The 19,909-nt window shown below is 44.9% G+C and overlaps 1 protein-coding gene across 5 annotated transcripts in view; it reads left to right on the plus strand.

Annotated features, from left to right (window-relative positions):
• PPP1R13B (protein phosphatase 1 regulatory subunit 13B) overlaps positions 1-19,909 on the plus strand; it is a 198,284-nt gene that overhangs the window by 49,661 nt on the left and 128,714 nt on the right. For all 5 annotated transcript variants that reach the window (XM_077467577.1, XM_077467575.1, XM_077467576.1 and 2 more), the window contains exon 2: positions 13,465-13,612. In XM_077467577.1, coding sequence (XP_077323703.1) covers positions 13,465-13,612 — 148 coding nt within the window. The remainder of the gene's footprint in view (positions 1-13,464; positions 13,613-19,909) is intronic.

The following is a 19,909-nucleotide window of genomic DNA, read 5'->3' on the forward strand; positions in this document are numbered from 1 at the left end:
TTACACTGGGGCGTTTTTCAGGTGCATTTGGGCTAAAAATAGTGCCTGTAAAGTGCCTGCAAAATGGCTCCCCTGCAATCTGTGTGGAAGCCCCGAGTGCTTTCACACTGAGGCGATGCGCTGGCAGGACGTTAAAAAAAAAAAAAAAGTCCTGCAAGCAGCATCTTTGGAGTGGTTTATACCGCTCCTCCGCCACTCCTGCCCTTTGATATGAATGGGCACCACTGCCGAAGCGATTTGGCAGCAGCGATTCATGGGTGCATTTAACCTCTTCCTCGGCCGCTAGCTGGGTTATATGTGCCTCAATAGCAGCCGAATAGCACCGCTAAAATGACGGTAAAGCGCCGCTAAAACTAGAAGCGTTTTACCTTCAACGCCTGTCCGCTTCAGTGTGAAAGCAGCCTTAATAAGTGATACAGAAAATCTCTAACATTTAAACATTTATTAAACAAACCAAACCTCCAGTTTACTTGTATGTATAATTTAGACAACTATTTATTAAATAAAAACAGGTAATTAAAACTTTTGGACAAAAAAAAAATGGGCTAACTTTACTCTTTTTCGTTTTTTTTTTAAATCATTATTGTAATTTTTTTCCCCAAAAAATTGCCTTTGAAAGACCTCTGGGCAAATGCCATGTGACATAAAATATTGCAACAACTGCTATTTTATTCCCTAGGATCTCTGCTAAAAAAAATATATATATATATAATTTTTGGGGGTTCCAAGTGATTTTCTGGCAGAAAATACAGGATTTTTACTTGTAAGCAACAAGTGTCAGAAAATATTTAGTCTTTAAATGGTTAAACTGAGAACTTTACACACAGAGTTCAGTTCATTCAGAAGTTTAAACATTGTATCTCTTTGCTCTTTTCTTGGCAGACTGCCCAGAGAGGAAACAAGTCTTCACTGAAAGTGGTTGTAAACCTTTACAAACCACTTTGACCTACATGTAAACCTAGATTAAGGCTTATCTGTAGGTCCAAGAAATATCTCCTAAACCTATACGGTTAAGGAGATATTTACAAAAAGACAGGCACCGCTGTCTATGGCGCATGCGCCGTAGACAGCGGCGCGCAGGCGCACTGAGCCGGCCGCAGATCACTGCGATATGCCGCTCGTGTCGGCTCCCGTGCGCATGCGCGGGAGTGATGTCATTGCGGCTCCGGCGAATCACAGCGCCGGAGCAGCGAGACCCGGAAGTCGCTCCGGGATACATGGCAGCGGCGAAGAGGAAGACGGAGGACCGCTTCGGGGGCCTCGTTCTCAGGTAAGTTATTCATAATGAGCTAGTATGCTATGCATACTAGCTCATTATGCCTTTGCCTTGCAGGGTGCCTTTTTTTTTTTTAAATAGCCTTTACCTCCTCTTGAAGACTCAGGCAACTTGCATTGACTTCTATTACAGAAGTCATTTCTAAGTCACCCTGTAGTTCTAATCGGCCTTTTTATCAGCACAATCAGCCGATGCAGATTAATAAAAAAACGGCAAATATCGGCCGAGATATCTGTCGACCTCTACTTGTAATACCATGTTTAAGTACAGAGGGGTGGGTTAAGACAGGAGGTGTCAGTTTCAACTGTTTTTAATTCTAAGTGGAAACCCTACAAATGAGATGTGTGTATTTAAAAGACCGAAGGGGTTAATGCAGCAGCCCCTCTCAGCCTCCCTAATACTTACCTGAGCCCATCGAGATCCATCAATGTTGCAGGAGGACTCCCTTCCTCATTGACAACAGCGGGGCCCTATTGGCTCCCGCTGCTGTCAATTAAAGGTAGGCAACCCATGAGGATAGAGGGGGAGAGCCAGGCCACAGCTCCGTGTCTGAATGGACATGGGAAGCTGTGGCTAGGCTCGGGTGCCTCCATAGCAAGCTCATAGGGGGCACTCAACAGGAGGGAGGGGTCAGGAGAGCCAGAGGGACCCAAGAAGAGGAGGATCTGGGCTGCTCTGTGCAAAACCACTACACAGAGCAGTTAAGTATAACAGTTTTTTTTTTTTTAACTAAAAAGACTTTACAATCACTTTAATACCTAAAGCAGAAGTAGGGCCAAAGCTTTTTTTACCCTACGTCTCCTATGGTTAAAAGGACTTTGACCCATATTCATCGTACAGTAGGCTAAAGCTTGCTGTCGGCACTTAGCCAGTCCAGGCTCTGGATTATTCCTGATTTTATAGTTTGGATCCGCCCAGATGCCTGGTTTAGGCTCTCTGAGTTTTTGGGAGGCTGAGCCCTGCTGTTCCTGCCCCCCTACAGAGCCCTGCGCTCCCGTGAGTCACTGGCTCTCTGCACAGAATGGAGATGTAGGGCCAAAGCTTTTTTTAGCCCTACTCCTGTGGATTAAAAGACTGTGACCCATTTTCAGCCGACAGCGGGCTAAAGCTTGCTGTCGGCACTCAGCTAGTCCAGGCTCTGGATCCATCCCAACTTTGTATTCGGGGTCCACCCAGATGCCTGGACTGGCAGTTGGCTCAGGCCCTCGGCGAGCTGCTGGGAGACTGAGCCCAGCCGTTCCTGCCCCCCTTCACAGGCGTGCACTCCAGTGAGTGCTGGAGAGGCAGAGCAGAGAGCGGTGACGAAGGCTTGGTTCATACCGCGGCAACCTGACTTACAGCACCGCTTTGCAAAGTGATTTGGAGGCGACGTCAGAGCGACTTCAAGTTGTCCACAGGATAGGCGACTTTTCCTGTGGCCAATTAGAGCTAATCAACTCTAGTGACCTAATTGTTCCTGTTCTCTTCCTGGGTAAATTCTTTTCTTTTTCCTGTAAAGTCGCTTCACTATAGGTGACTTCCATTGAAATCTATGGCTACAAGTCACCTAGAAGTTGCCTTGAAGTAGTACAGGAACCTTTTCTGAAGGAGCGAGTTCAGTAGCATGCATTAACCGATTCCCGACCGCCTCACACAGATAAACTGCAGCAGAAGGGCACGTACAGGCAGATTAATGTACCTGTAGGTTGCCCTTTAGGAGGCGGCTTGCGCTCGCGCAGAGAGCGCCGTGAGCGTGGTAACTGCGATCGTCTCGCGGGGAGGAAGAACGGGGAAATGCTAATGTGAACAAGCATTTCCCCATTTTGCCTAATGACACTGATTACAGCTCCCTGTGATCGGAAGCGGTGATCAGTGTCGTGTCACACATAGCCCCTCCCCCCACAGTTAGAATCACTCCCTAGGACACCCTTAACTCCTACATCGCCACCTAGTGGTTAACCCCTTCCCTGCCAGTCACATTTACACAGTAATCAAAGCATTTTTAATTGCACTGATCGCTGCACAAATGTGAATGGTCCCAAAATCGCACCAAAAGTGTCCAGTGTGTCCACCATAATGTCGCAGTCCCTATTAAAAATCGCTGATTGCTGTCATTACTAGTAAAAAAAAAAATATATGAAAATTGTCGCTATTTTTTTGTTTATAGCGCAAAAAATAACCGCAGAGGTGATCAAATATCACCAAAAGAAAGCTCTATTTGTGGGGAAAAAATAAGTCCATTTTGTTTGGGAGCCACATCGCACGACCGCACAATAGTCAGTTAAAGCGACACTGTGCCAAATCGCAAAAAGTGCTCTGGTCTTGGTCGGGGCTTAGGTGGTTAAGAGGGCTCTCGTTAAAGAGGAGTTACCCTTAAAAAAAAAAAAAAAAAAAAAGTCAGCAGCTACAAATACTGCAGCTGCTGACTTTTAATAATTGCACACTTACCTGTCCCAGGGTCCAGCGATGCGGGGGAAGCCCCGCTCGTTCCCCCCCTCCACTCGGCAGCGCCGGCATCCACGGTGCCGCTCTGGCATGTGCAGTGATTAGCCGCGCAGTCATCTGGGACCTGTCACGTGTTCCAGATAACTGACAGGAGGGAGGGGCCAGAGCTGAGCCCATCCTGCGCCAAGGGGAAGTGATGTCACCATCCCAGGCACTGAAGGAGGCAGACTACGAGGGACCCCCTAGCAAGAGGCATTTAGAGGTGTTAGAAATTCTTTTTTTTCCCCCCAAATGTTTTCTTAGTAGTAGGTTAAAAAAGGCACTTGTGGGTGTAACTAATCCTTTTACTTTTTTATTTATTTATTTATTTTTGTATACTTCCCCTATAGGGAAATGGGCGTGGCAGGTGGTGTGTCCTATGCCTGCATACTTTTGTTAATAGGTGTCCCTTGTTCACATATCAAAAAGTTGGGAGGTATGGAAACGGGAGCAGTAGCATTTCTGGAGGCATTTTGGTAGCATAATTAATGTGGAATGTATGTTCATTGCTAAATATCTGTATTTTTTCAGTTGTTATGGGTGAAGTGCTCATATGCCCCTATATAGAGGGGACAAAGGGGTACTGGCATACGGTCAGATAGTATGTGGCTCTTAAAGACGTTGTAAAGGTTCGTCATTTTTTTTACCTTAATGCATCCTATGCATTAAGGTGAAAAAACACCTGTCAGTTAGAGCTGCACGATTAATCGTTAAACCGCCCCCCTGACGATCTCTTCCGCTGAGAATAGGCGATTCTTTCATATGAACAAGTGGAGAGATTATCTGCTCACTCAGCTGTCAAAAGAAAGAATCCAGGGCAATCTGCCAAATTTAGAACTTGAAACATTGTAACTAATGCTTACTTCTTAGATCAAAGGGATAGAGCTTCTTGTGTAAACAAATAATCTGGGCAGTCTGCCAAGCTTTCAACCAGGTGTAAATGCAGGAAGTTTAACCACTTAAACTCTAAATCTTTTTCTGACACTTCTTAAGTTAAAATCAATATTTTTTTGCTAGAAAATTACTTGGAACCCCCAAACATTATATATATTTTAGCAGAGACCCTAGGGAATAAAATGTCGATTGCTGCAGTATTTTTGTCACACTGTATTTGCCCAGCAGTCTTTCAAATGCAATTTTTTGGGGAAAAAATACACTTCAATAAATAAACAAAACTGTAAAGTTAGCACAATTTTTTTTTGTTTTAATGTGAAAGATAACGTTATGCTGCGAGAATCGTGAGAGAATCGCAATCTATCGTCTAAGCAAAAAAATTGTGATTCTCATTTTCGTCAGAATCGTGCAGCTCTACTGTCAGTGACCGGCCCTCAATACCCCCCCCCCCCATTATACTTACCTGACCCCTCAAACTTGTCCCACAGGGACGCGCCGTCTCTCTGTTATGGGGTTCTCGGCTGTTGATTGGATAGATTAATAGCAGCGCGGCAATTGGCTCCCACTGCTATCAGTCAAATCCAGTGATGCGGCTGCCGGGGAGGCGGGGCCAGCATTCGGCGTCCATGGACGCCGAATGCTGGTCTCAGGAGCGTACCTGCAAGGTTACCCCCCCCCCCAGAGCGATTCTCCCAGGAGGTTATTTGATGTGGAAAGGAGCTGAGAGAGCCACCGGGACCCTAGAAGAGCAGGCCACTCTGTGCAAAACGAGCTGCACAGTGGAAATAAGTATGACATGTATGTTATTTTTTATTTTTAAACATAAATTAACCTTTAGTATCACTTTAAAGTATGTAGATCTTGTTACAGAGATAAGGCGCGGGCATTTGCAGGGTAGTGTAGAGATGGATATAGATAATCAAATTGTTTTTTGTTCCAGCTATAAATATACATAAGTGGCCCAGTTTATTTTTGTTTCCTTGTAACAAAATTGGGGCATTTGTCTCTTTTCGGCAGATAAAACTGGTCTGACACTGGTGGGGAGAGTCCCTAGCTTTAGGGAACGATTAGACAAAGCGTCCGTGTCATGATTGCAGCTATGTAGCGGAGACTTTTAATAGTTGGAAGTTATTTTCTCTTTTGATTTCTATCTTCAATGGATTTGCCGCTATATCTAGATAAAATAGAGTGCAATGGGGAGGGGATTATTGCAGTGCCATGAATAACTCCATATCAAAATAATAATAGAAAAATGTATTTTATTAATACAATTATAGTTAAAAAGAGGAGCCATGAATACAAAGCATTTGATCACAAATCGAAGATGATGAATAAATAACAATTGCGATTTTGAGTCAATACAATAAAAATTGGTGCGAATCGCTCTGCAAAGAATCAATGCAATTCTTGTCCGCATCATATGCAATCCCCCCACCCTGTGTGTGTGTGTGTGTGTGTGTGTGTGTGTGTGTGTGTATAGAAAGGAAAAGTGCCATCTAGTGAGCAGAACCCACAGTATAAAGTTGGGTCCATATATATTTGGACACAGGCACAATTTTCATATTTTTGGCTCTGTATGCCAGCAGAATACAATTAAAATGAAACAATCCAAATGACTTTGAAATGCAGACTTTCAGCTTAAATTCAAGGGGTTGAACATAAATATGAAGTAAAAATTTTAGGAACTGCAACCATTTTTTTTATTCACAACCCCCCCCCCCCCCATTTTCAGGTATGCTCAAATGTAATTGGACAAATTAATATAATCATAAATGTAATTTTCATTTTTTATATTTTGTTGAGAATCCTTTATTGGCAATGACTGCCTTTAGTCTAGAACCCATTGACATTACCGAAGACTGGGGTTCCTCTAGGGATGCACCGAATGGGTTTTTTGGTGCCGAAACCGATACCGAAAATGAAAAATACACTAGGCCGAAAACCGATACCGAAACAGCACCGATACTGAAAATGACTGTTTTAAAAAAATATTTTTATACAGGAGGTGGCCAGAGACTGGCGACATGGTTCAGGAGTTGGCCAGAGACTGGCGACATGGTTCAGGAGTTGGCCAGAGACTGGCGACATGGTTCAGGAGTTGGCCAGAGACTGACGACATGGTTCAGGAGTTGGCCAGAGACTGGCGACATGGTTCAGGAGTTGGCCAGAGACTGGCGACATGGTTCAGGAGTTGGCCAGAGACTGGCGACATGGTTCAGGAGTTGGCCAGAGACTGGCGACATGGTTCAGGAGTTGGCCAGAGACTGGCGACATGGTTCAGGAGTTGGCCAGAGACTGGCGACATGGTTCAGGAGTTGGCCAGAGACTGGCGACATGGTTCAGGAGTTGGCCAGAGACTGGCGACATGGTTCAGGAGTTGGCCAGAGACTGGCGACATGGTTCAGGAGTTGGCCAGAGACTGGCGACATGGTTCAGGAGTTGGCCAGAGACTGGCGACATGGTTCAGGAGTTGGCCAGAGACTGGCGACATGGTTCAGGAGTTGGCCAGAGACTGGCGACATGGTTCAGGAGTTGGCCAGAGACTGGCGACATGGTTCAGGAGTTGGCCAGAGACTGGCGACATGGTTCAGGAGTTGGCCAGAGACTGGCGACATGGTTCAGGAGTTGGCCAGAGACTGGCGACATGGTTCAGGAGGTGGCCAGAGACTGGCGACATGGTTCAGGAGGTGGCCAGAGACTGGCGACATGGTTCAGGAGGTGGCCAGAGACTGGCGACATGGTTCAGGAGGTGGCCAGAGACTGGCGACATGGTTCAGGAGGTGGCCAGAGACTGGCGACATGGTTCAGGAGGTGGCCAGAGACTGGCGACATGGTTCAGGAGTTGGCCAGAGACTGGCGACATGGTTCAGGAGTTGGCCAGAGACTGGCGACATGGTTCAGGAGTTGGCCAGAGACTGGCGACATGGTTCAGGAGGTGGCCAGAGACTGGCGACATGGTTCAGGAGTTGGCCAGAGACTGGCGACATGGTTCAGGAGTTGGCCAGAGACTGGCGACATGGTTCAGGAGTTGGCCAGAGACTGGCGACATGGTTCAGGAGTTGGCCAGAGACTGGCGACATGGTTCAGGAGTTGGCCAGAGACTGGCGACATGGTTCAGGAGTTGGCCAGAGACTGGCGACATGGTTCAGGAGTTGGCCAGAGACTGGCGACATGGTTCAGGAGTTGGCCAGAGACTGGCGACATGGTTCAGGAGTTGGCCAGAGACTGGCGACATGGTTCAGGAGTTGGCCAGAGACTGGCGACATGGTTCAGGAGTTGGCCAGAGACTGGCGACATGGTTCAGGAGTTGGCCAGAGACTGGCGACATGGTTCAGGAGTTGGCCAGAGACTGGCGACATGGTTCAGGAGTTGGCCAGAGACTGGCGACATGGTTCAGGAGTTGGCCAGAGACTGGCGACATGGTTCAGGAGTTGGCCAGAGACTGGCGACATGGTTCAGGAGGTGGCCAGAGACTGGCGACATGGTTCAGGAGGTGGCCAGAGACTGGCGACATGGTTCAGGAGGTGGCCAGAGACTGGCGACATGGTTCAGGAGGTGGCCAGAGACTGGCGACATGGTTCAGGAGATAAGTTTGTGTCCCCTCGTGCAGCCAGCGTTTGTGTCCCCTGTGTAGTCAGTGATGCAGAAAGAGAGGAGAGCCGCCTCTGCCGTCTGGATCAATAGAGCGCCGGGAACATCACAGCTTTCATTTCAATAGCTGTGTGTTCCTCCGTCGCGCGCCGCCGCATACAGCCCCTCCACCTTGTCCGGGGAACTGTGATAGACAGATCCCCCGTCCAATCTGTGATGTTCCCGGCGCTCTATTGATCCAGACGGCGGAGGCGGCTTTCCTGCGCTCTACACCTCCCGTGATGGGCGGCACCAGGGGCGGGGGCGGAGCTCAGCCCAGGCCCCGCCCCATTTTCGGCTCAATTATCGGCCATTTTTTCCTTTCGGCAAATTGCCGAAAGGGCCATTTTCGGCCGATATGTTTCGGCGGCCGAAATTTCGGTGCATCCCTAGTTTCCTCCTTTCTGATGCTTTGCCAGGCTCTAACTGAAGCTGTCTTCAGTTGTTCTTTGTGGGTCTTTCTGCCTTTTAGTTTTGCCTTCAGCAAGTGAAATGCTCAATTGGGTTGAGATCAGGATATTGACTCGGCCATTGCAAAATATTCCACTTCTTTTCCTTCAAAAGCTCCTGGGTTGCTTTTGCAGTGTGTTTTTGGATCATTGTTCATTTGTACTGTGAAGCGCCGTCCAATCAACTTTGCTGCATTTGGCTGAATCTGGGCTGACAGTATATCTCTAAACGCTGAAGAATTCATCCAACTGCTTCTGTCTTCTGTCACATCGTCAATAAACACACTGGAAGCCATGCATGCCCATGCCATCACACTACCGCCACCATGCTTTACAGATGACGTGTGCTTTTGGATCATGAGCTGTTCCAGGCCTTCTTCACACTTTTTTCTTCCCATCATTCTGGTACAGATTAATCTTTGTTTCATCCGTCCAAAGAATGCTTTTCCAGAACTGGTCTGGCTTTTTTATTTTTTTTTTTTTAATGTTTTAATGATACATTTTTTAGATTTTTTTTTTTTTTTTTTTTTGGCAAAGTCTAATTTGGCTTTTCTATTCTTCAGGCTTATGAATGGTTTACACCTTGTGGTGAACCCTCTATTTGCATAATTTGCATAATCAACTACACTAACAGTGTATAGCTAGCCGGCGGGGACTCTTTCTGTGCTGCCACCTTGCAAAGTGCTCCCCTAGATCTGGGCCTTGGCTGCCTAGGCCACGATACAGCGTTGATCAGCAGTCAAAATAAGATTCAGATTGGTTTTGTGGAATCCACCAAAGATCAGGGAGAACCCATAGGTAGAACGCTGTCACTTGACCTTATTCGGTGAACCTTGAAGAATTGATGGCTAGTTAGAAATAGTTGCATTTTGCTCAAGGATTTAGTGGCTCACTGGGTTTAGGCTCTTCACTAACCCGGGCCAAGTATGTAGATTTTAAAATTTGGACTTCATTGTGATTTTCTAATGAGCATGCTTGTTCTGGGTTGAAGCCAAAGACAGCCAGGGGACTAGCATGTTTGGAAGCAGGGCAGCAATTCTACATATTTTCTACCAGCACAAGTTTGCTTTAATCCTTTGTAGAATCGGTGCATGCCATTTGGTACTTGTAGTTCAAAAGTAGCTCAGTAGTGGGGTTGACTTTTTCTGTTTTTCTGACGGCTTCCTAAACGGATCTGGCATAATTTTTCCTCTTGTATGGCACTATTGAGTTAAACTTGGCTATGTCACGAGTGCAGTGTTCTTGCCGGCTAACAAATTTAAATGTTTTGTGACGCATGAGAAGACATCAACTCGGGTGACCTAGTTCTTGAGTCAGAATTATGTGTACACAGTCAGACATGCTCCTGTCTGGTGTGCAGCTTCACTACATGGAGACTAAACTGCAGAAAATAAAGATGTTTCAGCTGAATAAAGTGGAACTCCAGACAAAAAGCCAAATGCTAAGTCAGAACTTACATGTGAGCTTTCTTACCTGCCTAATGAATGACCTGTCGTTTTTTTTTTTCTTAATTTGGTCTTTTGAATCGCACCCCCTGCCACATTGCCAATTTCAGCTTTGCTGAACTGTGTGTCACCTGCCTGTTCATTGGGATCGACACAAAGCACAGCCAGGTCCAGGACCTCCATGCTGCCCATAATAATGGCTTGGTCAAGAACCTGCTCCTAGCTTGCCGATTTGGACAGTGTAAGTAAATCGGCACACTGATGAGGTTATGATTTTTGCCCAAATCAACAGTCTCTTCCTGTCGGGTGTTTGACATTACTGTGCAAGGCAGGTGAGCCTCATCGACTCCACCAACACCATCACCATTGTGGTTTGTAGGAATCATTGTAAACAGATTTTTGTTATTCTACCATCAGTCCCCTTTTAGAATTCATTTTAAGACCCCCCCCTTTTTTTTTCCTCTTAGCTTGAAGTGGTTGTAAACACTCAAATATACCCAGTGAAGTGAATAACCTCAGGTGATACAGAGATTAACCACTTCACATCCAGGCCAATTTTGACATTTCTCTCCTACATGTAAAATTCATATTTTTTTTTGCTAGAAAATTACATAGAACCCCCAAACACTATATATGTATTTTTTAGCAAAGACCCTAGAGAATACAATGGCGGTTGCAACTTTTTATCTCGCACGGTATTTGCGCAGCAATTTTTCTAACATGTTTTTTTCCGAAAAAAAAACGGTTTCATGCTTAAAAAAATAAAATAAAAAAAACAGTAAAGTTAGCCCAATTTTTTTTGCATAATGTGATAGATGAAGATACGCCGAGTAAATGGATACCCAACATGTCACGCTTCAAAATTGCACGTGCTTGTGGAATGGCACCAAACTTTGGTATTTAAAAATCCCCATAGGCGACGCTTTAAATTTTTTTACTGGTTACATGTTTTGCATTACAGAGGAGGTCTAGGGCTAGAATTATTGCTCTCGCTCTAACGTTCGCAGCGATACCTCACATGTGTGGTTTGCACACCGTTTTCATATGTGTGCGGGACTTGCGTATGCATTCACTTCTGCGTACGAGCTCACGGGGACAGGGGCACTTTAATTTATTTTTTTATTGCTAATTTTACTTTTATTTTTTTAGTTTGACACTTAAAATAAATAAATAAATAAATTGATTTACTTTTATTCCTATTACAAGGAATGTAAACATCCCTTGTAATAGGAATATGGCAAGATCGGACCTATTTACAGTGAGATATGGGGTCAATAAGACCCCATATCTCACCTCTAGGCTGGGAAGCCTAAAATAAAAAAAAATAAAAAACAAACAAAAAAATGATCCTGGCTTCCCAGCCAAATCGGCTCCGTTATATTGAATGCAGAGGCCGGGCGTGACGTCATAACATCGCGCCCGGCCTCCGAACGATCGTAGAGACTCCAGGGACGTTCTGGTCTGCTGGAAATCTCTATGGTATCATCCGGAAGCCGGCGGATCCTGTGACCGACTCGCCAATGGAAGCGGTGAGTCGGTACAAGCACTGGAGGGCGGCAGGGGAGGGGGCGTCCCCTCCCGCCACCCGTAAGAATGATCAAGCGGCTGAACAGCCGCTATGATCATTCTTATGGTGCAGGGAGTCGCCGGCTGAAAATGCCGATATCTGAATGATGTCTGTAACCTCAGGCATCATTCAGATATACCCCTGGAAAGTCAAGGACGTCCCTGGACGTACCTTGGGCGGGAAGTGGTTAAAGAATATGCAAATCCAACATTTCTTATTTCTGGTATAGTTATAGTTTCATAGTTAGTAAGGTTGTATAAAGACACTAGGCCGTCCAGTTCAATCTGAGTGAGTTTCTACAATTGTCCCAATCCCTGTACATTGCACACTCACATCCCTACCCCCAAGGAGCCTACAATCCAAGGTCCCCATTATTATACTAGGGCTAATTTTGGACAGAAACTAATTAACCTACCAGCATGTCTTTTGGATTGTGGGAGGAAACCAGAGTACCAGGAGGAAACCCACGCAGGCACAGGGAGAACATGCAAACTCCAGGCAGGTAGTGTCATGGTTGGGATTCGATACCAGCGACCCTTCTTACTGCTAGGCGAGAGTGCTACCCAATACACCACTGTGCCACCCTAAATGTATGTGCCTGCTGTACCATGTACTTGTATGAGACGCTATCCTGTTCTCTTTGTATTGCTTCCTTTGTGTGAAACCCCTGGTGTTCCTATCATTCCTTCTGCTTTCCTATTAATTACTGACCACACTAGGCATGATAGCACAGCGTGGTCAGGTTTCTGGCAGTGCTGAGAACTCGGCCTGCTTGTCTCCAATGATCAGACTTGTACTGACACCCCCCACTGCGCAGCCATTCACTGGGAAGATCGGTGTATTGCTGTTTCTCCTCCCCCTAGCTTTCTAAGTTCCATGTGCAGCTGAGAACAGAGGGTATGTGATCTCTTATATAAAATCACTCATCCAAAAGGGAAAAATTTATTTTATAATTTTTTTTTTGTTTGTTTGTTTACATACAGACGTTTTGCCTTTCATTTTTATTTGAAACTGAATGGGATGTTTTACAAGATGAGGGTTCATATATACTTTAAAACTTTTTTTTTTATCTGCCCAGAGGTCAGTGTTTAAAGAGCAGGATAAAGTTTTATTGCTCTGTAGTTTTTCTTTAACTCTTAGGGTGAACAGCAATGAACAGTGTTGTGGTATGTAAATGCAGCATGTGCATGACATGCCGTGCCACGTGCCAGTAATGACATTCACATACCATACAGCATGACAAATGACATAGAATAGATGACCCCTCCCATTTTCTCCTGATTCCTCTCCTGAAATGGTAGGAAAGAATGGCTTAAAGTGTTTTTCCACGTTTGCAGCTAATTTAATGGCCATCTACATATTTTTGTTATATATTCCCTTTTATAGATGGCATGACTGAAGAAAAATTTCAGAATTCCAGGAATGGCAATTTTTACATAGTTATTAATGTATGTACAGAGTATGTGCTATACCATTCCCCGTGGAAGCTGGAAATCAATGTTGTAAAGTGAGGTCAACTGCTTTGTCCTCCATGTTTATATCAATGCAGGTGTACGTAAAAAATAAGGTTGAAGACTGTAACCATAATAACAACCAAGTTAATTATATTGCTACAGAGGAAAAGGGTGATTTTTATTTTTTGTTTTTTTGTGGCGTATTTTTCTTTCATTGTTGCGTTATCAAAGCCTGTTCGGTTCTTGGATCCATTCTAACTGTCGTTTTTTTTGTATTTTCTTGCAGACAATATTAACAGTGTTTCTAAGCAACAATGAACAAATATTAACCGAAGTCCCAATAACCCCGGAGACAACATGCCGAGATGTGGTGGAGTTTTGCAAGGAGCCTGGGGAAGGGGCGTGTTATCTGGCGGAAGTTTGGCGAGGGAATGGTGAGTGGTTTCCAGTCTTTGGTTCTAATTAATTACATTTTTATAATGCTTTTAAAATGACTCTCCCAGCTGAATTATTAATATACGTGATTATATGGAAAATGCAATGCAAGTTGTGGGAACACCCAACGTCTTCCCAACGTGAGCGTGTGTGTGTGTGTGTATGTATGTATGTATGTGTATATATATATATATAATATAAAATTTTTTTTTTTTTTTTTTTTGATCATGGGTGATTTGTTTTTGTAGATAGACTATAGCAGTGTCCTTCATTTTCATTAAAGTGGAAGTAAACCCTTCTATCCTTTTCAGTGAAGGAAGCTGCCATCTTGGCCTCTAATGAATCTTCCACTGCCATAATGCTGCACATGTGATCAGTTATGACCCCAGACATTGAAAGTTTGGTTGAGAGCACAACCAATGTGAAAGCGGGTTTACTCCGCTTTAATTATTAAAAAGAATATCTGTTCAACCCACAGTCAGTCGACCACTTTAGAACTAAGAGATAAGATGAAAGAAAACCTCCGGCCAACCTCCATTTCTTTAAAAAAAAACATTTTTATTTTTTTTTGCCTTGCTTACCTAATGGTGGTATATGCACATTTCAGATACTCACCCATCCAGTGGATCCAGCGTTGACCTGCTGAGACCATCTCTTGGCTGGCCACAGCTCCGTCCTGCCCCTGACATTGAGAGGCCTGCTGGCTCTTCTGGCTACAGCAGGCGGGCCTCTTGATGACGTACCGATAGACCGGCCCCCTCCTGTTTATTCGGCGTAGGGGATTTCCCTTAAAATCCTTACCGGACCTTAGGGTCTGGTATGCTCCTGAAGGGGAACCCATGCCGGTTTTTTCATTTAAAATATGGCGTGGAGTTCCCCCTCGAGAGCTGATTATTCTGTGATTGGTCATGGCCAAAGTCGGCTGGCCTGCGGGCGACTTAAAGTCGTGTTGAAGTCGCCCCAAGTCACGCTGTTATTTATACTCAAGTCGTGTTCAAGTTGCCTCCAAAAGTCATGTTGGAAGTCGTGTTGCCCCTGTGTGAACCGTCTCTAAATCGTTTTAACGAAAAAAAAAAATGGGATCCGGTTCCCTTAAAGCATGTTATACAGCACAGTGCTTGTGCTGTGTCATTTGACCCCCAGTATAACCTAGACAGTTTCTGCCCTCCCCTTTGTAAACTCACCACGGTGTATCATGGGTACTGAGCCCTGACATCGTGGTCAGTTTACATGCCTTCATCATCCACAGCCTTGCTCTCTGCTCTCCTCTCTGCTCCTGTGTCCTCCTCCCCCTCTCTGGGAGTGGACGCTGTCAGTGTTAGGCCCCTTTCACACATGCGGATGGTATGTCCGTATTTCATCCATCCGTTTGCGGATGAAATACGGGCATACATTCATCCCTATGGGATAGCGGGTGTCTGCGGATGAGCATCCGCAGACACCCGATTTCGTCCGCCTCCGCAACTGTCCGATTCTGCAGACGGAGGAAAATCCTATTTTTCTATCCGTCTGCAGAGCGGATCGGACGAACACGGACAGACGGTCCGTATTCATCCGATCCCCCATAGAGGAGAGCGGAGAGCTGACAGGGCGGTCCCTGCACAGTGTGCAGAGACCGCCCTGTCCGCCGCCGGCTCAGCGGGGAAAACGGAGCGATCCCCGCTGAGCAAGCGGATCATCACGGGGCGGATCTTTACTGATCCGCCCCGTGTGAAAGAGGCCTTATGTGTGTTTGTTTTTTTTACAATTTCCACGTTAGAATAATTATTACAATGGTTATCTTTTTTATTATAATTATTTTTTTTATCAGCCCTGTTGGGGGGGGTCTTGAAATCACCCTTTGAGGTGGAGATTCCCCCGTTACTGTCTCTGCAACCTCAACTGCACTGAAGATGAATGGACAGGAGACAGCGGCTCCTGTTTATTAGTTATGAGTGGACAGGGCCAGTGATTACTGATGAAAAGGAAGGAGCCGATAAATGACATGTATGCTGGCTCCTTCCTCCGCTCTCACCATGACTCACAAATATGTTCTTTGTTTTTCTGCAATACCGAATTGGTGCTTTGTTAGTGCCGGTTCACACAGGGGCGGCACAACTTGCAGCGCGACTCACAGACACGACCTGCACAAGACTTCAGCAGCGACTTGCAAAATGACTTCTGTATAGAAGTCAATGTAAGTCGCCTGAAGTCGCCCCAAAAATAGTACAGAAACCTTTTTCTAAGTCGGAGCCGCTCCTATTAGAACGGTTCCATAGTACAGAACGGAGCGCGACTTGTCAGGCGGCGAAGTCACCTGACAAGTTGTGGTAGTGTGAACGGGCACTTAACCCCCTTTATTTACTTTACTGTATTGTTACTCTTGTGTTCACTTGTAAAACATTTATAAAATCTTTAAAAAAAAAAAAAGACTGAAAAGCATGGTGTACATTTGTATGCAAGTCTCTTTGGGGATGTCTCTACCAACTTTGCACATCTAGAGAGGGACATTTCTGCCCATTCTTCTTTGCAAAATAGCTCAAGCTCTCTCCGATTGGATGGAGAGCGTCTGTAAACAGCAATTTTCAAATCTTGCCACAGATTCTCAATTGGATTTAGGTCTGGACTTGGACTGGGACCATTTTAACACATAAATATGCTTTGGTCTAAACCAGTGGCTCTCAACTCCTGTTCTCAGGACTCGCTAACAGGCCAGGTTTGCAATGTAACTGAAATATATCACAGGTAATATAATTCGGTGATTGCAGTATTCTAGTCTTCATCTCCCTAAGGCTTTGATGGCTAACATTGACACCCAGGATGTTTTGGAACTACATTTCTCATGATGCTCAACTACACCGCAGAGTGCATGAGCATCGTGGGGAATGTAGTTTCAAAACATCAGGTGTGCCAAGGTTCGCCATCGCTGCCCGAAGGTAATATTTAAATTCTGGCCTGTGAGTGAGTCCTGAGAACTAGAGTTATGAACCACTGATCTAAACATTTCCATTGTAGCTCTGGCTGTATGTTTAGTGTTGTTCTGCTGGAAGGTGAACCTCCGCCTCAGTCTCAAGTCTTTTGCAGACTCTAATGCCACGTACACACGACCGGACTTTTCGAGGGACTAGGTCCGATGGACTTTCAGCGGAGTTCTGACTGAGTTCTGACGGACTTTCCGAATGAACAGACTTGGCCACACACAATCACACCAAAGTCCGACGGTTTAGAATGTGATGACGTATGACCGGACTAGAATAATGAAGTTCATAGCCAGTAGCCAATAGCTGCCCTCGCGTCGGTTTTTGTCTGTCGGACTAGCATACACACGAGCGGATTTCTCGATTGGAACTGGGTCCGGCGGAGTTCCGGTGGAAAAATTTAAAATATGTTCTATTTCTAAAGTCCGCCAGATTTTTGGCAAGCAAAGGTCCAATGGAGCCCACACAAGATCGAATTGTCCGACGGACTCATTCCGACGGAGCTTTGCTGTCAAAAAGTCCGGTCGTGTGTACGTGGCATAACAGGTTTTTTTCTAAGATTGCCCTGCATCTTCCCATCAACTCTGACCAGGTTCCCTGTCCCTGCTGAAGTAAAGCATCCCCACAACGTGATGCTGCCACCACCATGTTTCACAGTGGGGATAGTGTGTTTAGGGTGATGTACAGTGTTAGTTTTCCACCACACATAGCGTTTTGCTTTTAGGCCAAAAAGTTACATTTTGCTCTCATCTGTCCAGATCACCTACATGTTTGCTGTGTTCCTTACATGGCTTCTTGCAAACAGGACTTCTTATGGATTTCTTTTTGTCACTCTTCCATAAAGGGCAGATTTGTGGAGAGCACGACTAATAGTTGTCCTGTGGACAGATTCTTCCACCTGAGCTGTGGATCTCTGCAGCTCCTCCAGAGTTACCATGGACCTCTTGGCTGCTTCTCTGATTATTGCTCTCCTTGCCCGGCCAGTCAGTTTAGGTGGACAGGTTTGCAGTTGTTTGGAAAATGGAGGGCAGAGCCAAAAGTTGGGACTTTAAATGAAGCTCGTGGTTAGCCAGATAGGTAAATAGGTGAACATAATCAGGTTTAATTAATTGCATGCCATGCAATACAGATAGTAATATAAAATGGAAAAAAAAAAAAACATAAATTAATACAAAAGCAGTACAATACACAAATAATACTTCAATATCATAAATATGGCAGACAAAAAATAATTAATAGTTCACCAAAGACAAATGCATGAAAAATCATAATAACTAATAAGACTTATAAAACCTATGGCCTCATTGATCCTGAATTAGGTATTGGTGATAAATTAATTTGTAAGAATAAATGTATGTGGAGGTATAACGAACAGGCAGCTCTACACGTTTCGTGGCTAGGAGGCTGCCATATTTATGATATTGAAGTATTACCAGGCCATCATTTCAAAGTCCCAAAGGATGGAATACCTGGCCTTACCAGACCATAAATACATTTAAAGTTCCTAAAAATTAACTTCTTTCTGTAACTAGACTCAGGGATGGAAGCGCATGGTTTTTGCTCTACAATGTTTATCATTATTTTTTGTTTGTCCCCTGTAATAGGGGTCATCCTGTTAGCCCTCTGATCCTGTTGATCTACTTACCATTATGAGTAAGCTTGCTACTCAATCTACCAACATTTATTTATTAGAGCCGGTTCACACAGCGGGCGATGCGAAGCGACACGACTCGCCTCGCCTCGCTCTCGCAAGTCGCCCCCGTTCTGTACAATGGAACCGTTCTGAGAGGAGCGACTCGAGTCGCTCCGACTCAGAAAAAAGGTTCCTGTACTACTTTTGGGCGACCTCGGGGCGACTTGCATTGACTTCTATACAGAAGTCATCTGCAAGTTGCCGCTGAGGTCGCGGCGAGGCAAGTCGGAGTCGCCTCGCCTCGCCTGCAGTGTGAACCGGCCCTTAATCTCCCTCTTATGTTTATTTTTATGTATTTACTCCTAGTATGTTTCAAATTGATATAGTTATGTAATCACTGCCCGGCTGATCTGCCATGCATGATCGTTTCTCCCATCCTGGGAGCTGTAACACGCCTGCCGGGTCTCCCTTAATTTACCCCCCGCTGGTTGCGGTGGGGGGCGGGGGGCGCCGTCACTGCGTGTCAGCGTCATGCACCCTGCACTGGCTGTGTAGCGCCTTTCTGCCTCTACCACGCCTATGCTGTGAGGTTGAAACGGTCTTCGGCTATCAGAGTAAAGTGGGTTGAATACAAATGCAAGCCCCACAATTCATTTATTTGTAAACATTTTTGAAAACCATTTATCATTTTCACTTCACTTTACAATTATGTGCCACTTTGTGTTTTGTCTTAGTAAAATCCCAATAAAATACATTTAAAGTTTTCAGTTGTAACATGACAAAATGTGGAAAATTTCAAGGGGTATTAATACTTTCTCAAAGTACTGTATGTATGGATGTATGTATGTATGTGTGCGTGTGTATGTATGCATATGTAAAAATAAAAAAATAAAATAATGGGGTTGCATAAGTGTGCACACCTTCATATAATGGGATGTAGCTGTGTTCAGAAATAAGCAATCACAAGCAAACTCATGTTAAATAGGAGTCGGCACACACTTGCCATCATTTTAAAGTGCCTCTGATTAACCCCAAATAAAGTTCAGCTGTTCTAGTAGGTCTTTCATGACGTTTTCTTAGACATATCCTACAGCAAAAGCCATGGTCCGCAGAGAGCTTCCAAAGCATTAGAGGGATCTCATTGTTAAAAGGTAACAGTCAGGAAAAGGGTACGAAAGAATTTCCTAGGAATTAGATATACCATGGAACAAAGTGAAGACGGTCATCGTCAAGCGGAGAAAAAATGCCACAACGGTGACATTCCTCCAAAATTGATGAAAAGACGAGAAGTAAACTGCTCAGGGGTCTGCCAAGTGGCCAACATTAAAGAGGCCCCAGGAATATCTGGCAAGTACTGGCTGTGTGGTACATGTGACAAAATCTCCTGTGTTCTTCATGTCTGGGCTATGGGGTAGAGAGGGAAGACTGAAGCCTTTTCTTAAGAAGAAAAATATCCAAGCCTGGCTAAATTTAGCAAAAACACATCTGAAGTCTCCCAAAAGCAAATGGGGAAAATGTCTGATGAAACCAAGGTTGAACTTTTTGGCCTTAATTCCAAAAGATATGTTTGGTGCAAAAAGAGCGCTGCACATCACCAAAAGAACACCATACCCACAGTGAAGCCTGGTGGTGGCAGCATCAAGCTTTTGGGGCTGTTTTTTTTCAGCTGGAACGGGGGCCTTAATTAAGGTAGAGGGAATTATGAA

Source organism: Lithobates pipiens, unplaced genomic scaffold, assembly GCF_037356315.1.
Source record: "Lithobates pipiens isolate NorthernLeopardFrog02 unplaced genomic scaffold, aLitPip1_a1.2 Scaffold_57, whole genome shotgun sequence".
In the NCBI taxonomy this organism is placed as follows: domain Eukaryota; kingdom Metazoa; phylum Chordata; class Amphibia; order Anura; family Ranidae; genus Lithobates; species Lithobates pipiens.